This window comes from Chiloscyllium punctatum, chromosome 40 (genome assembly GCF_047496795.1).
Source record: "Chiloscyllium punctatum isolate Juve2018m chromosome 40, sChiPun1.3, whole genome shotgun sequence".
Lineage (NCBI taxonomy): Eukaryota > Metazoa > Chordata > Chondrichthyes > Orectolobiformes > Hemiscylliidae > Chiloscyllium > Chiloscyllium punctatum.
The window spans coordinates 53,827,919-53,847,536 of record NC_092778.1 but is presented as its reverse complement, the minus strand read 5'-3'; the positions used below and the strand labels follow the sequence as shown (position 1 = coordinate 53,847,536).

Here is a 19,618-nt window from a genome sequence, read left to right as displayed (position 1 = left end):
TTTATATCTTTCCCCTCTCACCCTAAACCTATGCCCTCTAGTTCTGAATTCCCCCACCCCAGGGAAAAGACTTTGTCTATTTATCTTTCCATGCCCCTCCTGATTTTATAAACCTCTATAAGGTCACCTCTCAGCCTTTGACGCTCTGGGGAAAACAGTCCCAGACTGTTCAACCTCTCCCTGTAGCTCAAATCCTCCAACCCTGGCAACATCCTTGTAAATCCTTTCTGAACCCTTTCAAGTTTCATAACATCTTTCCGATAGGAAGGAGACCAGAATTGCATGCAATATTGCATCTGTGCCAGCTCCTGAAAGAGCTATCCAGCTAGTCCCATTCTCCAGCCCTAACTTTGTAGGTCTTTAAATTCATCACTTTCAAATATATATCCAGCACCATTTAAATATCTTCTATGGAATCAGCATCCACCACTCTCCCAGGCAGCGCACTCCAAATCCTAACTGAGTAAAGAGGTTCCTCCTCATCTCACCACGAACTCTCTTGCTGACAATCTTGACACTGCAACCACTCATTACTGACATATGGACCAGTGAAAACAGAATATCCTTCTTTACCCTGTCACAATTGTTCACAATTTTGAACACTGCAATAAGGTCACCTCTTAATCTATTTTACTCCGAGAGAATAAACCCAACTTTTCTCGTCTCTAAAATCTCTTATTCCTGATAGAATTCTAGTAAATGTCCTTTGCAATCACTCCAGGGCTTTAATATCCTTCCTTGAAATAAAGTGCCCATAGCTGAACACAGTTCTTGTATTTTAAGCCTTGGCCAAGTGACCCATGACCCTATCGTGTTGCCTTGAAGTATATGTGCACACCATGGTCCAGCTGATTCTGCGTTCTACCCAATGTGCATCATTCATTATGGATTCTCCTGTACTGTTCGTTCTTTCAAAATGCATCACTTCACCTTTTTCATATTATCGTCCTTCTGTCATTTTTCTACCCATTTGACTGGCCTGTCAGTGTATTCTTGTGGATTGAAAGAAGGATCTAAATAAAAATATTAAACAGTGGATAAAGATTAGGTTTAAGAAAGAATCAAGAGCTTTGTACAACCTAACCTCAGAATAGGTCTTCTGCATTTCAAATGATCTTCTAGTACCTATTTAATCCCCTGTTTATATATTTTTCTCTAAAACTATCAAGTATTTCATATAGGAAATTAGATTTATTAAAGGCATTTTTAACCACAAAGTATGCTAGTTTTAAATTATTATTACATTAATTTTGAACTCTGACCTGCTCTCTTTATATGTTGCTAGGATGATCCACAACGAACTGCCACAGTTCTACGAAATGACTATTTTCTGACTGGAGACCGTGGTAAAATGGATGAGGATGGGTACTTCTGGTTTCTTGGAAGATCAGATGATGTAATTTTATCAGCTGGGTATAGTGATCTAATTATCCACATCTAATTTATTCAGTGTTTCAAATAAAAGCTTAGCATCTAATGTATTTTACATTGCAAAGATAATCTTATTAATTTGCTAAGTATTACAAATTACAATTTTTAAAAAATGTTTGACTTGAAAATCAAGCTATTCAATTCCAGCAAAAATTAACAATAGCGATCTAGTAGGACTTTGTGAAATGAGTTTGTGTTTGAGGTGACTGGTTAACAAGGCTGGACAGTTTGTAAATTGAAAATGACACACGTACTCAACTTCTGAAGGGGCAATAAAACACACTGATTAAAAATGTTATCATATATAATTGTAATGAGAGAGACAAAATAACAAATATATAATTGTGTTGAGAGAGAGAAAATAACAAATACTCAACAGTAACTGATATGGCTGAATATGTTGAGAACTCAGTAAGTAATTGTGGAATGACTTTCCTATATATGTGTATTGGAGTAACAAAGGCTAAGTGTGTTTCTAGCACTCAGCAGTCTCTTGTCCTGCTTGCCATGGGCATAACCAAGTACAAGTGGGATCTCCAAAAGACATGCAGCCACTGTAACCCTCAATATCAGTAAACTTTGAGCGTATTAGATCCACAAGTTCTGGACCAGTATAAGATGCCAGTGTTAGCACCTAATTTGCTAGATTAGAGTGGTGCTGGAAAAGCATAGCAGATCAGGCAGCATCCGAGGAGCAGGAAAATCGACATTTCGGGCAAAAGCCCTTCATTAGGAATGGCTTCTTGACTCTAACCTCGAGCACCTGCAATACCCATTTCTACCTAATTTGCTAGATTTGGCAACTAATTTGTGATTGCATTTTGACTTATTTAGTTACTGGAATAGATTGTTCACACAATCCTCTCCTTCATGTCAACCAGCAAATTATTTAAAACATAGTGCTGACAAAGAACTGCTTTAAAAATGTATTCATGACATGTGGTTAAATTGGCTAGGGAAGCATTAAGTGCCCATCTTTAATTGCCTAAGGTTAGTTAAAAGTCACCCACGTTGTAGGTCTGAATTCAAATGTAGACCTAACAAATTACGAATGGCTGATTTCATTCCCTGAAGGACTGTAATGAACAATCGACAACAGTTACGTGAAACTCTGCAGTCTGGCAGCATCCGTGGGGAGAAAACAGTTAATGTTTCTAGTCCAGTGACTAGATAAAAATACTTGATCGTAAGTCACTATTCCAATTAATGTCCCTTTAATATTAAAAATGTTATAGGTATCGTGTTGGACCATTTGAAGTAGAAAATGCACTGATAGAGCATCCAGCTGTCGCTGAATCTGCTGTGGTTGGAAGCCCAGATCCTGTCAGAGGAGAGGTATGCTTGGAAAATAACACCGATTTAATTAAGCAATTAATTTATTAGCTAATTTTCTTTTGAAGATTAGACTGGAGACATCATTAGCAGGATTTAACTCCTAACGAGATCACATTGAAGCTCGGCAATATTTTATGTAGGAGTAGAATTAATCCAGGCCTCCTTGGTTTATTTTTAGATCACATTTTGGGGAATATTTAGATTTGTAAATTTGACAGCCTGGCCTTCTCACCCTTATAATATTCAACAAATTGCACATGTTATTTTTTTTAAAAATGGGGGCTTCATTGGCATAACGGATTGTGGTAATTTTTAGCTGGATGGTCGATCTTTGAATAATATTTTTCTGATTTTAAAATGCTTTCTTTTAAAGGTTGTAAAGGCATTTATTGTTCGAAGTTCTACTTGTATCTCTCAAGATCCTGATGAATTAATTAAAGAATTACAAGATCATGTTAAGAAAATCACAGCACCATATAAATACCCAAGGAAGGTCTGTATTTTATCTGACCTTAACCTTAGTTTTGTCCTGTTGTTATAGAGTATATTATTTTCTCATAATAACAGCAAATAATTAGAGTCATAGAGGTGGACAGCATGGAAACAGACCCTTCAGTCCAACTCGTCCATGCTGACCAGATATGCCAACCCAATCTAGTCCCACTTGGCAGCACCTGGCCCATATCCCTCCAAATCCTTCCTATTAATTTACCCATCCAGATGCCTTCTAAATGTTGCAATTGTACCATCCTCCGCCAGTTCCTCTGGCAGCTCATTCCTTAACATTCCACCCTCTATGTGAAAAAGTTGCCCCTTAGGTCTCTTTTATAACTTCACCCTCTTACCCTAAACCTATGCCCCCTCATTCTGGACTCCCCCACCTCACAGAAGAGACTTTGTCTATTTATCCAGCCATGCCCCTCATGATTTTATAAACCTCCAGAAGGTCACTGCTCAGCCTCCGACGCTGCAGGGAAAACAGCCCCAACATCTCCCTATAGCTCGAATCTACCAACCCTGGCAACAACCTTATAAATCTTTTCTGAACCCTTTCACATTTCATAACATCCTTCCGATATGAAGGAGGCTAGAACTGCATGCAATATTTCAAAAGTGGCCTAACCTATGTCCTGTACAGCCGCAACATGACCTCCCAATTCCTGTACTCAATGCTCTGACCAATAAAGGAAAGCATACCAAATGCCTTCTTCACTATCCTACCTAACTGAAACTCCACTTTCAAGGAGTTACGAACCTGCAGTCCAAGGTTTCTTTATTCAGCAACATTCCCTAGGACCTTACCATTAAGTGTGTAAGTCCTGCTAAGATTTGCTTTCCCAAAATGCAGCACCTCACATTTATCGAAATTAAACTCCATCTGCCAATTCTCAGCCCATTGGCCATCTGATCAAGATCCCGTTGTATTCTGACATAACCTTCTTCACTGTCCACTATACCTCCAATTTTGGTGTCATCTGCAAACTTACCAACTATATCTCTTATGCTCATATCCAAATAATTTATGTAACTGACGAAAGGTCGTGGACCCAGCACTGATCCTTGTGACACTCCACTGGTCACAGGCCTACAGTCTGAAAAATAACCCTCCACCACCCTCTGTCTTCTATCTTTGAGCCAGTTCTGTATCCAAATGGCTAGTTCTTCCTGTATTCCATGAAATCTAACCTTGTCAACCAGTCTCCCATGGGGAACCTTGTCAAACGCCTTACTGAAGTCCCTATCAATGACATCCACCGCTCTGCCCTTATCAATCCTCTTTGTTACTTCTTCAAAAAACTCAGTCAAGTTTGCGAGACATGATTTCCCATGCACAATTCACCAACACATTCCACCCGGACTTTAAATTTACCTGGACCATCTCTGACACCTCCCTCCCCTTCCTGGACCTCTCCATCTCCATTAATGACGACCGACTTGACACTGACATTTTTTAAAAACCCACCGACTCTCACAGCAACCTGGATTCCACCTCTTCCTACCCTATCTCTTGCAAAAATGCCATCCCGTATTCCCAATTCCTCCGCCTCTGCCGTATCTGCTCCCAGGAGGACCAATTCCACCACAGAACACACCAGATGGCCTCCTTCATTAGAGACCACAATTTCCCTTCCCACGTGGTTAAAGATGCCCTCCAATGCATCTCGTCCACATCCCGCACCTCCGCCCTCAGACCCCACCCCTCTAACCGTAACAAGGACAGAACGCCCCTGGTGGTCACCTCCCACCCTACCAACCTTCGCATAAACCAAATCATCCACCGACATTTCCGCCGCCACCAAAAAGACCCCACCCCTTTCCGCCTTCCGCAAAGACCGTTCCCTCCGTGACTACCTGGTCAGGTCCACGTCCCCCATAACCCACCCTCCCATCTTCCCCTGCCACCACAGGAACTGCAAAACCTGTGCCCTCACCTCCATCCAAGGCCCTAAAGGAGCCTTCCACATCCATCAAAGTTTTACCTGCACATTCACGAATATCATTTATTGTGTCTGTTGCTCCCAAAGCGGTCTCCTCTACATTGGGGAGACTGGACGCCTCCTAGCAGAGCGCTTTAGGGAATATCTCCGGGACACCCGCACCAATCAACCACACCACCCTGTGGCCCAACATTTCAACTCCCCCTCCAACTCTGCCGAGGACATGGAGGTCCTGGGCCTCCTTCACCACCGCTCCGTCACCACCAGACGCCTGGATGAAGAACGCCTCATCTTCCGCCTCGGAACACTTCAACCCCAGGGCATCAATGTGGACTTCAACAGTTTCCTGATTTCCCCTTCCCCCACCTCACCCTAGTTCGAAACTTCCAGCTCAGCACTGTCCCCATGATTTGTCCTACCTGCCTATCTTCTTTTCCACCTATCCACTCCACCCTCCCCCCGCCCCCAATCTATCACCTTCATCCCCTCCCCCACTCACCTATTGTACTCTATGCTACTTTCTCCCCACCCCCAACCTCCTCTAGCTTATCTCTCCACGCTTCAGGCTCTCTGCCTTTATTCCTGATGAAGGGCTTTTGCCCGAAACGTCGATTTTACTGCTCTTTGGATGCTGCCTGAACTGCTGTGCTCTTCCAGCACCCGCCTTTCCAAATACACGTACATCCTGTTCCTCAGGATTCCCTCCAACAACTTGCCCACCACCAACATCAGGCTCTCTGGTCTATAGTTCCCTCGCTTGTCCTTGCCACCCATCGTAAACAGTGGCATCATGTTAGCCAACCTCCAGTCTTCCAGCACCTCATCTGTGACTATCAATGAAACAGATATCTTAGCAAGGGGCCCAGCAATCACTTCCCTCGCTGCTGCAGAGTTTGAGAGTACACCTGATCAGGATTTTGGGATTTATCCACTTTTTTTGTATTTCAAGACATCTAACACGTCCTCCTCTGTAATATGGATATTTTTCAAGATGTTACCATCTATTTCCCTACATTCTATATCTTCCATGTCCTTTTCCACAGTAAACACTGATGCAAAATACTCTTAGTATCTTCTCCCATCTCCTGTAACTCCACATAAAGGCTGCCTTGCTGATCTTTGAGGGGCCCTATTCTTTGCTGCTTCTGGTTTCACTCGTTTGTTTATTTCTCTTTTTGGTTTGATGTCAAACAACAGCTATTCCTCATTCTGACTTTTAGTCAGGGCCTTTGACCCTTTACAAGCCCCAATACCATTCCATTTGGCCCTCAACCAGAAAGCCTATTGTCACTGAATCTCCTGTACCCAAAACCTATCAAAGACCTTACGGTTGATCTTTCTTTCATTTACCTTTCTCGGTTTTAACCAACCAGAAACATTAATTATGTTGCTCTCTCTGACGATGCTCTTGAACTTTCCAGATTGTTTTAATACCTACTTAACAAGTAACTTTGTTGTCATTTCCAGTGAGCACAGTGAAAACCAAGGTTGGGAATTTATTATTAAAGCACTTGCACTAAAACTGACGTTAAAAAAAATTGAATGGACAGAAATTATTCGGTTTAATAGCAGCTTGAACATTGGATTCAAATCTACCGCCACTACAACGTCATCATAACCGCCATCACATCGATGTGGTAAAAACAATGACTGCAGATGCTGGAAAGCAAATACTGGATTAGTGGTGCTGGAAGAGCACAGCAGTTCAGGCAGCATCCAACGAGCAGTGAAATTGACGTTTCAGGCAACAGCCCTTCATCAGGAATAAAGGCAGTGAGCCTGAAGCGTGGAGAGATAAGCTAGAGGAGGGGGGGGGAAAGAGTAGCATAGAGTACAATGGGTGAGTGGGGGAGGAGATGAAGGTGATAGGTCAAGGAGGAGAGGGTGGAGTGGATAGGTGGAAAAGGAGATAGGCAGGTCAGACAAGTCCGGGCAAGTCAAGGAGACAGTGCTGAGCTGGAAGTTTGAAACTAGGATGAGGTGGGGGAAGGGGAAATGAGGAAGCTGTTGAAGTCCACATTGTTGCCCTGGGGTTGAAGTGTTTCAAGGCGGAAGATGAGGCGTTCTTCCTCCAGGCGTCTGGTGGTGAGGGAGCGGCGGTGAAGGAGGCCCAGGACCTCCATGTCCTCGGCAGAGTGGGAGGGGGAGTTGAAATGTTGGGCCACGGGGCGGTTTGGTTGATTGGTGCGGGTGTCCCAGAGATGTTCCCTAAAGCGCTCTGCTAGGAGGCGCCCAGTCTCCCCAATGTAGAGGAGACCACATCGGGAGCAACGGATACAATAAATGATATTAGTCGATGTGCAGGTAGAACTTTGATGGATGTGGAAGGCTCCTTGAGGGCCTTGGATAGAGGTGAGGGAGGAGGTGTGGGCACAGGTTTTACAGTTCCTGCGGTGGCAGGGGAAAGTGCCAGAATGGGAGGGTGGATCGTAAGGGGGTGTGGACCTGACCCTCTCCTCCTTGACCTATCACCTTCATCCCCTCCCCCACTCACCCATTGTACTCTATGCTACTTTCTCCCCCCCCACCCTCCTACCCTCCTCCCCTCCTCTAGCTTATCTCTCCATGCTTCAGGCTCGCTGCCTTTATTCCTGATGAAGTGCTTTTGCCCGAAACGTCGATTTCGCTGCTCGTTGGATGCTGCCTGAACTGCTGTGCTCTTCCAGCACCACTAATCCAGTATCACATCGATGTGATCGAGGCTGCCATAGTGATGCCTGATGGGGGCGGAGCTGATAGTGGGCGGGGCTTGATTGTGCAGTGCGAGATCTCATTGAGGCGGCTCCGTGATGGGGCGGGGTCTCAGGGGGGTGGGGCTTCGTGGCGATGGGCAGGGCTATCGATGGTGAGTGTGACGTGATGACGCACCGCGCATGGACGTTTCGCGCTCTGCCGGTTAAGTCTTTCCTCTGGTGTGGGCTCCCAGTCTGTGGGTGGATCAGTGACATCCCGGGTAGGGGAATCGTGTTAGTTTATACCCGCCGCGGACTTCTCTTTTCCTTGAGTTGGCTCCTGAGGGATGGCATCGCTCCGGCCTGGTCACGTGGCGTCAATGTCCCCTCTCTCCATGGCCTGGCCTGGCCACATGGTGTCAGTTCAATGCCTCCCTCTGTCCCTGAAGTGTAAATATCTGTCTCATTTAACAGGCAATGACCCCCAGACTGCTTTCCATTAACCAGTTATTGGCCTCCTATTAATAAGCAGGTAGCTTCTCTTCACTTGTCCATGAGAGCTTTGAGTAAAGACAAGTGGCATCACAGCCAAGCCCCATGTGAACAGAACCTGGTCTGTGTAGAGTTTCTGTAAAGACCCTGGAATGGGTTGTCAGAATCCATGGGAATTTATCATCTCTCACACTGGGGCACAATTGTAACATCTCAGCAGCAGTCCTAACTGAAATCAGTAAACCATTGTGGTGAATTTAATTTCTTTTATTTACTCTTGAGACATGGATGCTACTGGCTGACCATGTGAGAAACAGGGTACAAACATTGACTACAGATGCTGGAAACCAGATTCTGGATTAGTGGTGCTGGAAGAACACAGCAGTTCAGGCAGCTCCTCGGATGCTGCCTGAACTGCTGTGTTCTTCCAGCGCCACTAATCCAGAATGTGAGAAACAGAACTCACTCACATATCAGCCTGAGACAAAGCCTTGGAAACAAGAACAATTTATTACGGCCTTGCAAGTACTGGACACCTCTGCACTCAAGCAAAAATGCACGTGAAAACAAAGCATGTAAGCATTCTTATTCAGTTTGCAAGTTGCGGAATCATGCCTCCCTTTTCCCATCCTATCATAAGCCGATTACCTCACTTGTTTTTTTTTCTCTCTAGTTATTTTCTTATCTGTCTATCCTGCTGTCCTTGTATGTCTGCATTCTTTGTTCCTTGTTTGTTACAGCTTGTTCTTTTGTCCAGTTTCTTTTATCATACTATACGCTTTATTGTGAATGTCCCTGCTGCTTCTTTTGTGGTCAACTACAACACTTTAAAGTTATTTCTTAGTTTAAAACTATTTCTTAAACAAAAACCTCTATATTCGTTAAAATCTTAGCCTTAAGTATGCTGCAAGAATCCCGTGACCATTTGTGTAATGTTCCCCTTCCCCTCCCCCCACAATACCCCCTCCCCCACCTGCAGAAACTACATTTCTAACCTCCCACAATTTACCCTTTTCTTTTTTTAAAACTGTTGTTTCTGCACTTAAGTCTCCTTTAATCCATTTTTCTTATGTTCTGCCCTCTTACACCTTTTGGTGATGAGGTTCACAATCTTACATTTAACATTTGTGTTGTTTGTACCTCGAACTCTAGAAGCATTCTTTGACTTTCTCTTTGTTGCATATCACCTGCTGATTGTAAAAGCATCTGATGATGTATTTGGGTTCCTTCCCCAAGGGATGTCATCAGTCGGCTCATTACCCATTTTAGGACATTGAACCCTACCACCAGACCCACTAATATCAATAATCCATAGATAGCTAGATTGACTAACCACCTTCCCCAACCAGTCAATCCCCAATTCCCCCATTCCCATCCTTTTTCATTCCAGTACCGATTACCAGCCTCCCTTATCTTGGCGATTTTGTCTCGCACATGTTTGGAGATATCAGTAATGTTAGAGGAGACCTCAGGTATGTACGAACAACATTCCTCTCCAATTAGTGCACAGGTACCACCCTTCTCTGCTCGAATGTAATCGAGAGCCATCCTGTTCTAAAGGGTCGTTAGCCTAGTGGCAATCATTTCGGTTGTTATGGCTGCTACTTGGGATTGGGTTCCAGCCAACGCATCGGCAGTATTGTTGGCCAACTCTTCTAGGGAAGCTGCCAACTTTTGTATTTCTACTCCTGCTTGAGCAGTCCCATACATAGGTATCAAAGTCCAGAGGAGGCGATCTCCTTCGGTTACTTTCCGGGTTACTCACCTTCCTCCCTGTTTATTCTGAGATATTTTAGGGGCTCTCTTTAACAGCCTCAAGTGGGGAATTATAAAGTCGAGGTAGCAGCAGCCACTCCAGCCTTTCTGGCTTTGAGGCAGTGTTTGATCAACCTCATAACATGCATGCATTCCTATACATTTGGTCACACAAATGTATTTTTCCCCGGGAATAAATGGATTGGCCTTTAGGCCGTATACCCAATATGTTCCGTTTAATATTCGGGGAATGGTCACGGCAGTGGCTTGGCTGGTGTAGACACAAGATGATTTTCCTAATTGGAAGGGTGCGGTATCACTCTGTTTACAGAAACAAGTGGTATTTACTGCTCCTTTCGGTGGGGAAACTCTAAGGCCATCGATAGCACCCAGAATTTTCCAAGCTGGTCAAGGGAACCATCCTGCAAAGTTATAATTACCCCTTTCAAATCTCCAAGTTGTATCATTTGAGCCCGAGTCAAATTGTTGTATGTCATACACTTTTTCTTTGGTAAGTGGTATTACCGTGAGAGGAATTCCGGATTCCCCATGGTGTGGTATCTCCGCACATACCCAACAGTCGGTATGCCCCTTTAGTTTAGCATAATTCTGACATAAAGTGGTAAAATGATTTTTCCCACCCCCCTTGGCAGCTAGCGCCAATATTATAGTGACAATATAAGGCTGACCACTCATTTCAGCTCACAACCCTATCTGTCTATTCCCTAACCCTTTGTATGCCAGGGAGGAGTGAGTCCATACAACACTTATAATTGTTTTGGGATACAGTTTTTTTAACCAATACTTAATAGTCTCTTATCTCAGTCCATTCTTTTTGCTCAGTTTGACTTTCAGAGGGTTGTCTGTAGGATGAGCTTGCCACTCTGCTGAAGGCGAAGGAGCGTCCACGGGGCCCTTAACAAGAGTGTGATGACTCCACCCTTTTTCAGCAGTTCAGATGGCTGTTTCAGTAGTCAGGAGGGTTAGGAACAGTCCCTCCCAGCTTGGGTGCAGTTTGGTATCTTTGCAGGTCTTTATTAGGACCTAATCACCTGGTCGTATCCGATGTACTGCGAACTCAAGTGGAGGTGTCTGGGTCAACAGGCCCTTCTTCCTAAGGACAGACAAAGAAGAGCCGATCGCCACAATATAGTTCTTTAAAAACTTACCATTGAACTCCACAGATGGTAATTCCCCTCTTCCACCCAAGAAAGGTAATCCAAGCATCATCTCATAAGGTGAGAGGCCAATATCACGCCTAGGCGCAGTCCTAATGTGTAGCAATGCAATAGGTAAACATTTTGTCCATGGTAATCGAGTCTCTAGGACTAGCTTAGACAACTGCTTCTTTAAGGTTTGATTCATTCGTTCCACCCGTCCAGAGGAAGGCGGGTACCAAGGAGTGTGGAATTCCCAAGAGATTTCTAATTCCACCATTACTTCTTGTAGGATCTGAGAGGTAAAATGGCAACCTTGCTGGCCTATACTTTCCACCACTCCATATCGAGGAATTATATGTCCTAAAAGAATTTTCACTACTCCCTTCGAGATAGCTGAGGACATTGGAAATGCCTCCACCCACCCAGTTAGGTGATCCATTAGGACTAATAAGTACTTTTGTTTCCCTACTGGGGGTAATTCTGTGTAATCTACCTGCATTCTTTGAAAAGGTCTTACCCCAGGGTTTCTTCCACCTCTTGGCCCCCCTCTCGTTACTTTCTTATTAATCTTTTGGCAAGTCGGGCATCCTACACATACTTGCTTGGCTAATGTGTATATCCCTTTACATCCGTACTTCCTTAACACTATGTCACACATAGCTTGGGAGCCCTAATGACTGCCTTGGTGCAAGGTGGTTAGGATGTTTCTCATGACTGGTTTACTTAATAACTCCCTTCCATCTGGGAGGATCCATCTTCTTTGGGTTGTCTTAGTGGCCCCCATTTCCTGGAATTCCCTTTCCTCTTCCGTGTACACGGGGTTCACGGAAGGGGACTCCACTATGGGCGTGAGAACCCGTATTTTTGTTACTGTATGGCTCATAGCTGCCTCTTTGGCTGCCTCGTCTGCTAGCCTATTCCCTCTGGCTTTTAGAGTGTTCCCCTTCTGATGCCCAGGTACATGGACTATAGCTATTTCCAGGGGTAATTCCAAATTTTTCAACACTTGTCCTATCAACTCTTCGTGTATCAATTCCTTTCCCCAGCAATTGATTAGTCCACATTCTTGCCATATTTTTCCGAAGGTATATACCACTCTGCAGGCATACTTAGAGTCGGTGTAAGTTGTCCCATCTCGGTTCTCTAATTGTTTTAAAGCTTGGTTTAATGCATACAACTCACAAGTCTGGGCCGACCATGTGTTAGGCAACCGGTCAGCCTCAACCGTTCGATTCTCATTGCTGTCCACTACTGCATATCCATTGTGTCTTTTTCCTTGTACTAGTTCTGATGACCTGTCGATAAACAGTCTGTCCCCGTCATGTAAGGGAATATCCTTTAGGTCCTGTCTAACTTTGGTTTGATACTCTAGGATATCCAGACAGTCATGTTCTAATTCGCGTTTGTCCAGAGGTTCTCCTTTCCATAGGAAGGTAGCTGGATTTAGACCGGTGTCTGTTGCTAACACAAGGTCATCTCTCTCCATCAGGATGGCTTCATATTTTAAAATTCGTGAGTCTGTCAACCATCTCCCTGCCTTTTGGTTTAACACAGTTCTAACTTGATGGGGGGTACTAACGACTAGTGCCCCTCCAAAAGTAAGTTTACGGCTTTCCTCTACCAGTATGGCAGTGGCTGCTACTGCCTGTATACATTCAGGCCATCCTCTCGATACAGGGTTCAAGATCTTGGACAGGAAGGCTATGGGCTGTCTCTTTCCCCCTCCTTTCTGGGTTAACACTCCTAAGGCTGCTCCATCATTTACTGTCACAAAAAGGTGGAGTGGTTTATCTAGGGAGGGAAGGGCCAACACCGGAGCTTGTATTAGACTACGCTTCAACTCATGTAACCCTTCCTTTTCCTCTTCTGTCCAGTGCAGTCTTTCATGTTCAGATTCTGTCAATTTGTAATATAACCCCTTTGTTTTCTGGGCGTATGCTTCTATCCATAATCTACAATAGCCTACCAGCCCCAAGAACTTCCATAATTCTTGTTTGGTGGTCGGAAGGGGCAGTTCTACTATCCCTTTAATTCTCTCATGGTTAATGCGCCTCGTGCCTTCACTAATAAGGTGTCCTAAGTATTTCACCTCTTTCTCTACATATTGCAATTTATTACAATTTATTCCTAGATACTCTTAAACCCTGTTGCCCTAGGAAATTTAACAGTCTATTGGTGGCTAAGCTCACATCATCTCTCTTTTGTCCTGATGCAAGTGAAATCGTCCACATATTGTAACAATGACGTTCCCCGAGGCATTTTATGTTGTTCCAGTACTTGCCCGAATAGATTAAGTGATTCTGTGAATCCCTGGGGAAGTACCGTCCATCGGAACTGTTGTTTTCTACCAGTGTATGAGTTTTCCCACTCAAAAGCAAACATGTCGTGGCTTTCTGGGGCCAGAGGACAAGCCCAGAATGCATCTTTTAAATCATTTACACTAAACCAGCAGTGGTTACACGGTATTTTGCCTAGCAAAGTATATGGATTAGGTACCACCGGGTGTCGTGTTCGAATCAATCGGTTCAATGCCCTAAGATCCTGCACCAATCGATAGGTTCCATCTGGTTTGCGAACGGGCAGTATTGGGGTATTAAAGGGCGACATACATGGTTCTAACAGTCCAGTTTTTACCAAAGGATCTATAACTGGTTGCAGACCTCTACGGCCTTCCAACGATATAGGGTATTGTCTAACCCGAACCGTCTCATCTTCTCGAGTCAACGTAATCACCAACAGAGTAATCGTTAGATGCCCTGTGTTATCCGCTTTCGCCCACACGACAGAGCTGATTTGTTTTTCTTCAATAGGTGTTAACATAGCCATCGTTACAGTTACTGCACTATCCTTCACCCCAATTTTTAAACCCAGCAATATAATCAAATCCCTACCTAATACATTACTTCCAATGTCAGGAATATATAGTAATTGTCCTATCACTTCCTCATCATTTCTTCTAATTAAGGTTGGTTCAAAAATAGGCACCAAGAGTTCTTCACCTATTACTCCGGAAACCTTAAGATACTCATTAGTCAATTTAACGCCGGTAGGTCTAAAACTTAGGGATGACCGTGCTGCTCCCGTGTCCACCAAAAATACTGCCTCCTTCCCTTCAGGTCCCACCTTTAAATTTATCAAGGGTTCCGGTGGGTCTCAGGAGGAAGGAACTCCTGACTATTCTCTCCCTAGCTACCCTTTTGTCCTTAATATTTTGTAAAAACCCTTTGGATACTCCTTAATTCAATTTGCCAAAGCTATCTCATGTCCCCTTTCTGTCTTCCTGATTTCCCTCTTAAGTATACTCCCACTGCCTTTATACTCTTGTAAGGATTCATTCGAACTATCCTGTCTATACCTGACATATGCTTCTTTCTTTTTCTTAACCAAACCCTCAATTTCTCTAGTCATCCAGCCTTCCCTACACCTACCTGCCTTTCGTTTCACCCTAACGGGAATATACTGTCTCTGTTTTTAAGGTGAAGGGTGGAAGGTATAGGGGAGATGTCAGGGGTGGGTTCTTCACCCAGAGAGTGGTGGGGGCATGGAATGCGCTGCCCGTGGGAGTGGTAGAGTCAGATTCATTGGCGACCTTTAAGCGGCATTTGGATAGGTACATGGATGGGTGCTTAATCTAGGATAGAAGTTCGGCACAACATCGTGGGCCGAAGGGCCTGTTCTGTGCTGTATTGTTCTATGTTCTATGTTCTATGGACTCGTTAGCTCATTTTTGAAGGCTTCCTATTTTCCAGCTGTCCCTTTACCTGCAAAACTTCTGCTCCCAGTCAGCTTTTGAAAATTATTGCCTAATAACCGTCAAAATTACCCTTCACCCAATTAGAACTTCAACTTTTAGATCTGGTCTATCCTTTTTTCCATCACTATTTAAAAACTAATACAATTATGGTCACTGCCCGAAAGTGCTCCCCCACTGACACCTCAGTCACCTGCCTTGCTTTATTTCCCAAGAGTAGGTCAGGTTTTGCACTTTCTCTAGTAGATTCTCTATTGGATCGGAAAATTTTCTTGCACACACTTAACAAATTCCTCTCCATCTAAACCCTCAACACTATGGTAGTCCCAATTTATATTTTGAAAGTTAAAATTCCCTACCATAACCACCCTATTATTCTTACAGATAACTGAGATCTCCTTACAAATCTGTTTCTCAATTTCCCTCTGACTATTACGGGGTCTATCATACAATCCTTTTCTTATTTCTCAGATCAACCCAAATAACTTCCCTGAATGTGTATCCTCCCAAAGTACAGCTGTAATGCTATCCCTTATCAAAAATGCCACTCGCCCTCCTCTCTTGCCTCCCTTTCTATCCTTCTGTATCCTGGACCATTAAGCTGCCAGTCCTGTCCATCCTTGAGCCATGTTTCTGCAATTGCTGTGATATCCCAGTCCCATGTTCCTAAATATGCCCTGAGTTCACTTGCCTTCCCTGTTAGGTCTCTTGCATCGAAATAAGTGTAGTTTAATTTATCGGTCCTACCTTGTTTTCTGCTTTGTCCCTGCCCGCACTGATTGTTTGACTGGTTTCTTTTCTCAGATTGTACCAGTCTTAGATTGATCTCTTTCCTCACTATCTCCCAAAGTCCCACCCACTTCCTTAATAGTGTAAATCCTCCTGAGCAACTCTAGCAAATCTCCCTGCCAGTATATTAGTCCCTTTCCAATTCAAGTACAATCTGTCCTTCTTGTACAAGTCACTTATACCCCTAAAGAGATTCCAATGATCCAAAACTTCTTGCAAGTCTGTGGCGTAGTGATAATGTCAGTAAACTTACAGTCTTTAAGAACTAGGAGAAGGAGTAGCAATTTGGTACAATCATGGCTGATCTCAACCCTACTTAATAATTCCTCCATAATTTATGCAATGAATGAGCATCCACCACATTCTGAGGTAGTGAATTCCAGAGATTCACAGCACTTTGAGAGAAGTAATTTCTCCTCATCTCTGTTTTAAATCTGCTACGTCTTGTAGTAAAACTATCGTTTTTCATTCTGGATTACTCCCCATGGGGAAACATCCTTTTTAACATCTTCTTTATCAATCCCAATAGCATCCAATGTACCTCAATTAGCTCTCCTTTATTATTCTAAACTCCAGAAAGCATAGACCTAAACTGCTCAATTTCTCTTCATAAAACAAACTCTTCAATCTTGGAATCAATCGAGTAAACCTCCTCTGAACTACCTCTAATACAACTCCATGTTTCCCTCAAGTAATGGTACCAAAGTGTGCGTAATTCTCCTTGACTCACTAAGGCCTTGTACAGCTACAGCAACATTTCCCTACTGTCTGGAGGCATAGACTAATGCTCTGAGGACATAAGTTTAAATACCATTGTAGCTGGTGAAATTTAAATTCAATTATTAACTATTATTCTTTGTCATAAAGACTCACTAAGATTCTTAAGGAAGGAGGTTTGCTTTCCTGACCTGGTCAGGCCTACATGTGACTCCAGGTCTGTAGAAATGTGGTTGACTCCTAACAGCCATCTAAAATGGCCTGGCAGCTGTTCAGTTTAAGGACAGTTAGGAATTGGCAACAAATTTTAGCCTTGCCAATAATGCCCTTATCCCACCTGGATGGAAAGGCAACTGACGCATTTTTTAATTATGTGCATTTTTACTTAACAGAACTGTTATGTTCTGTCTTGGTCTTGATCAGAAGTCTTTTTTGAATTGAAAATCGGAGTTATTGACAAAAAGAATGAAGCCATAAGATTCCATGGTTTAAAACAAAATAATTTTTATTATACAAGAGTCAAACAAAGCAAGTACTAAATAATATCTTGGTTACTTGTGTAGCTTAACGCTTAGAATCAACGTTATTGAAATATGAATTAACTGGTGAATTGTGGTTGATTATAAGCTATAATTTACACATTACTTGAATTTGCCATTTAATATGTCACATATAGACAGGGTGGTTAAAAAGGTGTTTGATACACTTGCATTCATTGCTCATTTCTTTGAGTACAGGAGTTGGGAAGTCATGTTGAGGTTGTACAGGACATTGGTGAGGCCTCTTCTGGAATACTGCATCCAGTTCTGGTCATCCAATATTAGAAAGGATAAATTGGAGCAGGTTCAGGAAAGATTTATTAGAATGTTGCCTGGTATGGAAGGTTTGAAATGTAAAGGAAAGCTGAAAAATCTGGAACTTTCTTCACTGGAGTGTAGGATGTTGAGAGGCGACCTGATCGAAGTTTGTAAAGTAATGAGAAATATTGATAGAATTAATGATATTTGTCTTTTCTTTCCCTAGGAAGGGGGATTTTAAAACTAAGGGGCACATTTTTAAGGTGAGAGGAGAAAGATTTGAAAAGACACGAGGCAAATGTTTTACACAGAGGGTGGTTCCCATATGGAATGGTGAATTTACAACAGTGACAATGTTTAAAAGACATTTGGATAGATAAATTAATAGGAAAGATTTAGAGGGATATGGACCAGGTGGAGGCAGGTGGCACTGGTTTAGTTTGGCGATCATATTTGGCATGGATCTTTTTGTCTGGAGGGTCTGTTTCCCTGCTGTATGACTGTATGGATTGACTTGGCAGTCCACTGAGCATATGTCATCTGCTTCAGCAACAACATTCTTCAAAGCCAAATTGCTTACAAATAATTTCTGTTGCTCTCTTTTGGGATTTAGCCTGATCCTCTGCAGACAGCAGAGCATTAATAACCTGGGTTCCACAGACAGAGTTTTAACAAAAAATAGCACACTTCTACAGAACCTCCTCAACACTGCTAATAATGGTCTGGATGCTGTAGATCAAATGTTTCAAAAAGTAACAGAAACAACTGTATACCACCTATTCTTAACTGTGTCTTCTTCACCCCAGCTGTGTTGCACTAATGGAATCATCTTCTGAGCTCTGATGGTTTCTGTCCATTTCACAATGTTTAAACCAACTTTAATCTCCACTAAGTTTTTGTTTGCAATGTTAGTTCCAGTTTTAGCCTTAAGAAACTGATAGAAAGATTTAATTAAAAATCAATCTAGTTCTAGGATTATAAATAAATAGATCTGAATGACATAATGGGAATTATTTTAATGCACCTTTAAAATTTTCCACTTTAGATTGTCCATATAACTAAACAACAGCCTAGTAAAGATTCTTAGCACCAGATGAACATAGCACATCTTACTGAAATTACATCACACTTGAAAATTAGCAAATGGAAAGTCCAGCATCAGTGAAATTGTTCTTTTCTCCAAACTTTGATTTTTTTTTCTCAGCAAAATCAGTTTTTTTAATATTAAACAGCTAAACATCAACTGTCATTACTTTAAGTATGAACTGTTTAATGCAATTGCTGCTTCTGATCTGCTCAACAGGTGCCTTCTTCAGCCTCTGACACATCCCTGTTCTCAAATTTACAAAGTTATTGATAAAGAGCTTTGGCCTTTCTGAATGCACATCTATTCATAGATTGTCTTTTTGTCTCCCCACAGATTGAATTTGTGAAGCAACTGCCCAAGACTATTAGTGGAAAAATCAAAAGAAATGTGTTACGAAAGAAAGAATGGGAGGAAAAAAACTGAGACCTAATTCATTATTGTATAACATTGTAAAATGAAGTAATTAATACAAGCAAAACATGGATTGAATTAATAATTTGAAGAAAACAAAAATGACATGTTATCTGATTAATCTGTTCAAGATAATGAAGCATTTATTACAAAGTTGAAGTGTGTCCTCCTGTCTACTATTTGTTCAGATTTATAGCACTCCAGTTGAAGAGTGTAACATCATCCCACACCATTTTTGAGCCTCACATGACTTAGGTTTTGAGAGATTTCATATTTTGAAGAATAATCAGATTTCTGGTAACCAAGCTTTCGGATACTGTAGCCAGCACTTACTGAGACAAACAATTTTTAAAATTTTAGTTTAACATAAAGCCAAAGAAGAACAACATTGAAATTTATTTTTAAATTAAATCGGACTGTTACTGAGTTTTGAATTTACATGCTGCATGTGGGTGCTTGTTCAGTGGGGCCTGAAGCAGAATTCTTTCATCATTTATAACTTTGGTTATGAATTGTCAACTGCATGATCTATACCTACGGGGAGTTCAAAGCCACCTTTTAAAAAGTATTTGCAAGAAATTTTATCTTGTACCAGCAATATGACTGCAGAATATTATTTTTTTAATTAGTAGTAGTGATATGAGGAAGAAACTGTTTTCAAACAGCAAATGGGTAAGATTTGCATTACTTAAATATGTGTGGAGGCAGGTTCAGTTAAAGTATTCAAAAGAGAATTAGACCATTTTTTAAAAAGGAGCAATGTGCAGGATTGTGGAGAGAAGA

At 42.4% G+C, this 19,618-nt stretch overlaps 1 protein-coding gene across 10 annotated transcripts in view; it reads left to right on the top strand.

Annotated features, from left to right (window-relative positions):
- LOC140464620 (acyl-coenzyme A synthetase ACSM3, mitochondrial-like) overlaps window positions 1–18,994 on the top strand; it is an 85,176-nt gene extending 66,182 nt beyond the window's left edge. For 8 of the 10 annotated variants that reach the window (XM_072559927.1, XM_072559926.1, XM_072559924.1 and 5 more), the window contains 4 exons: window positions 1,286–1,413; window positions 2,667–2,766; window positions 3,140–3,259; window positions 18,758–18,994. In XM_072559927.1, coding sequence (XP_072416028.1) covers window positions 1,286–1,413; window positions 2,667–2,766; window positions 3,140–3,259; window positions 18,758–18,847 — 438 coding nt within the window. In that variant the 3' untranslated portion in view covers window positions 18,848–18,994. Of the gene's footprint in view, window positions 1–1,285; window positions 1,414–2,666; window positions 2,767–3,139; window positions 3,260–8,042; window positions 8,158–18,757 lie in introns of those variants that run through there. The other 2 variants (XM_072559931.1, XR_011954950.1) reach the window with 2 other exon arrangements.
- The last annotated feature ends 624 nt before the right edge of the window (window positions 18,995–19,618 follow it).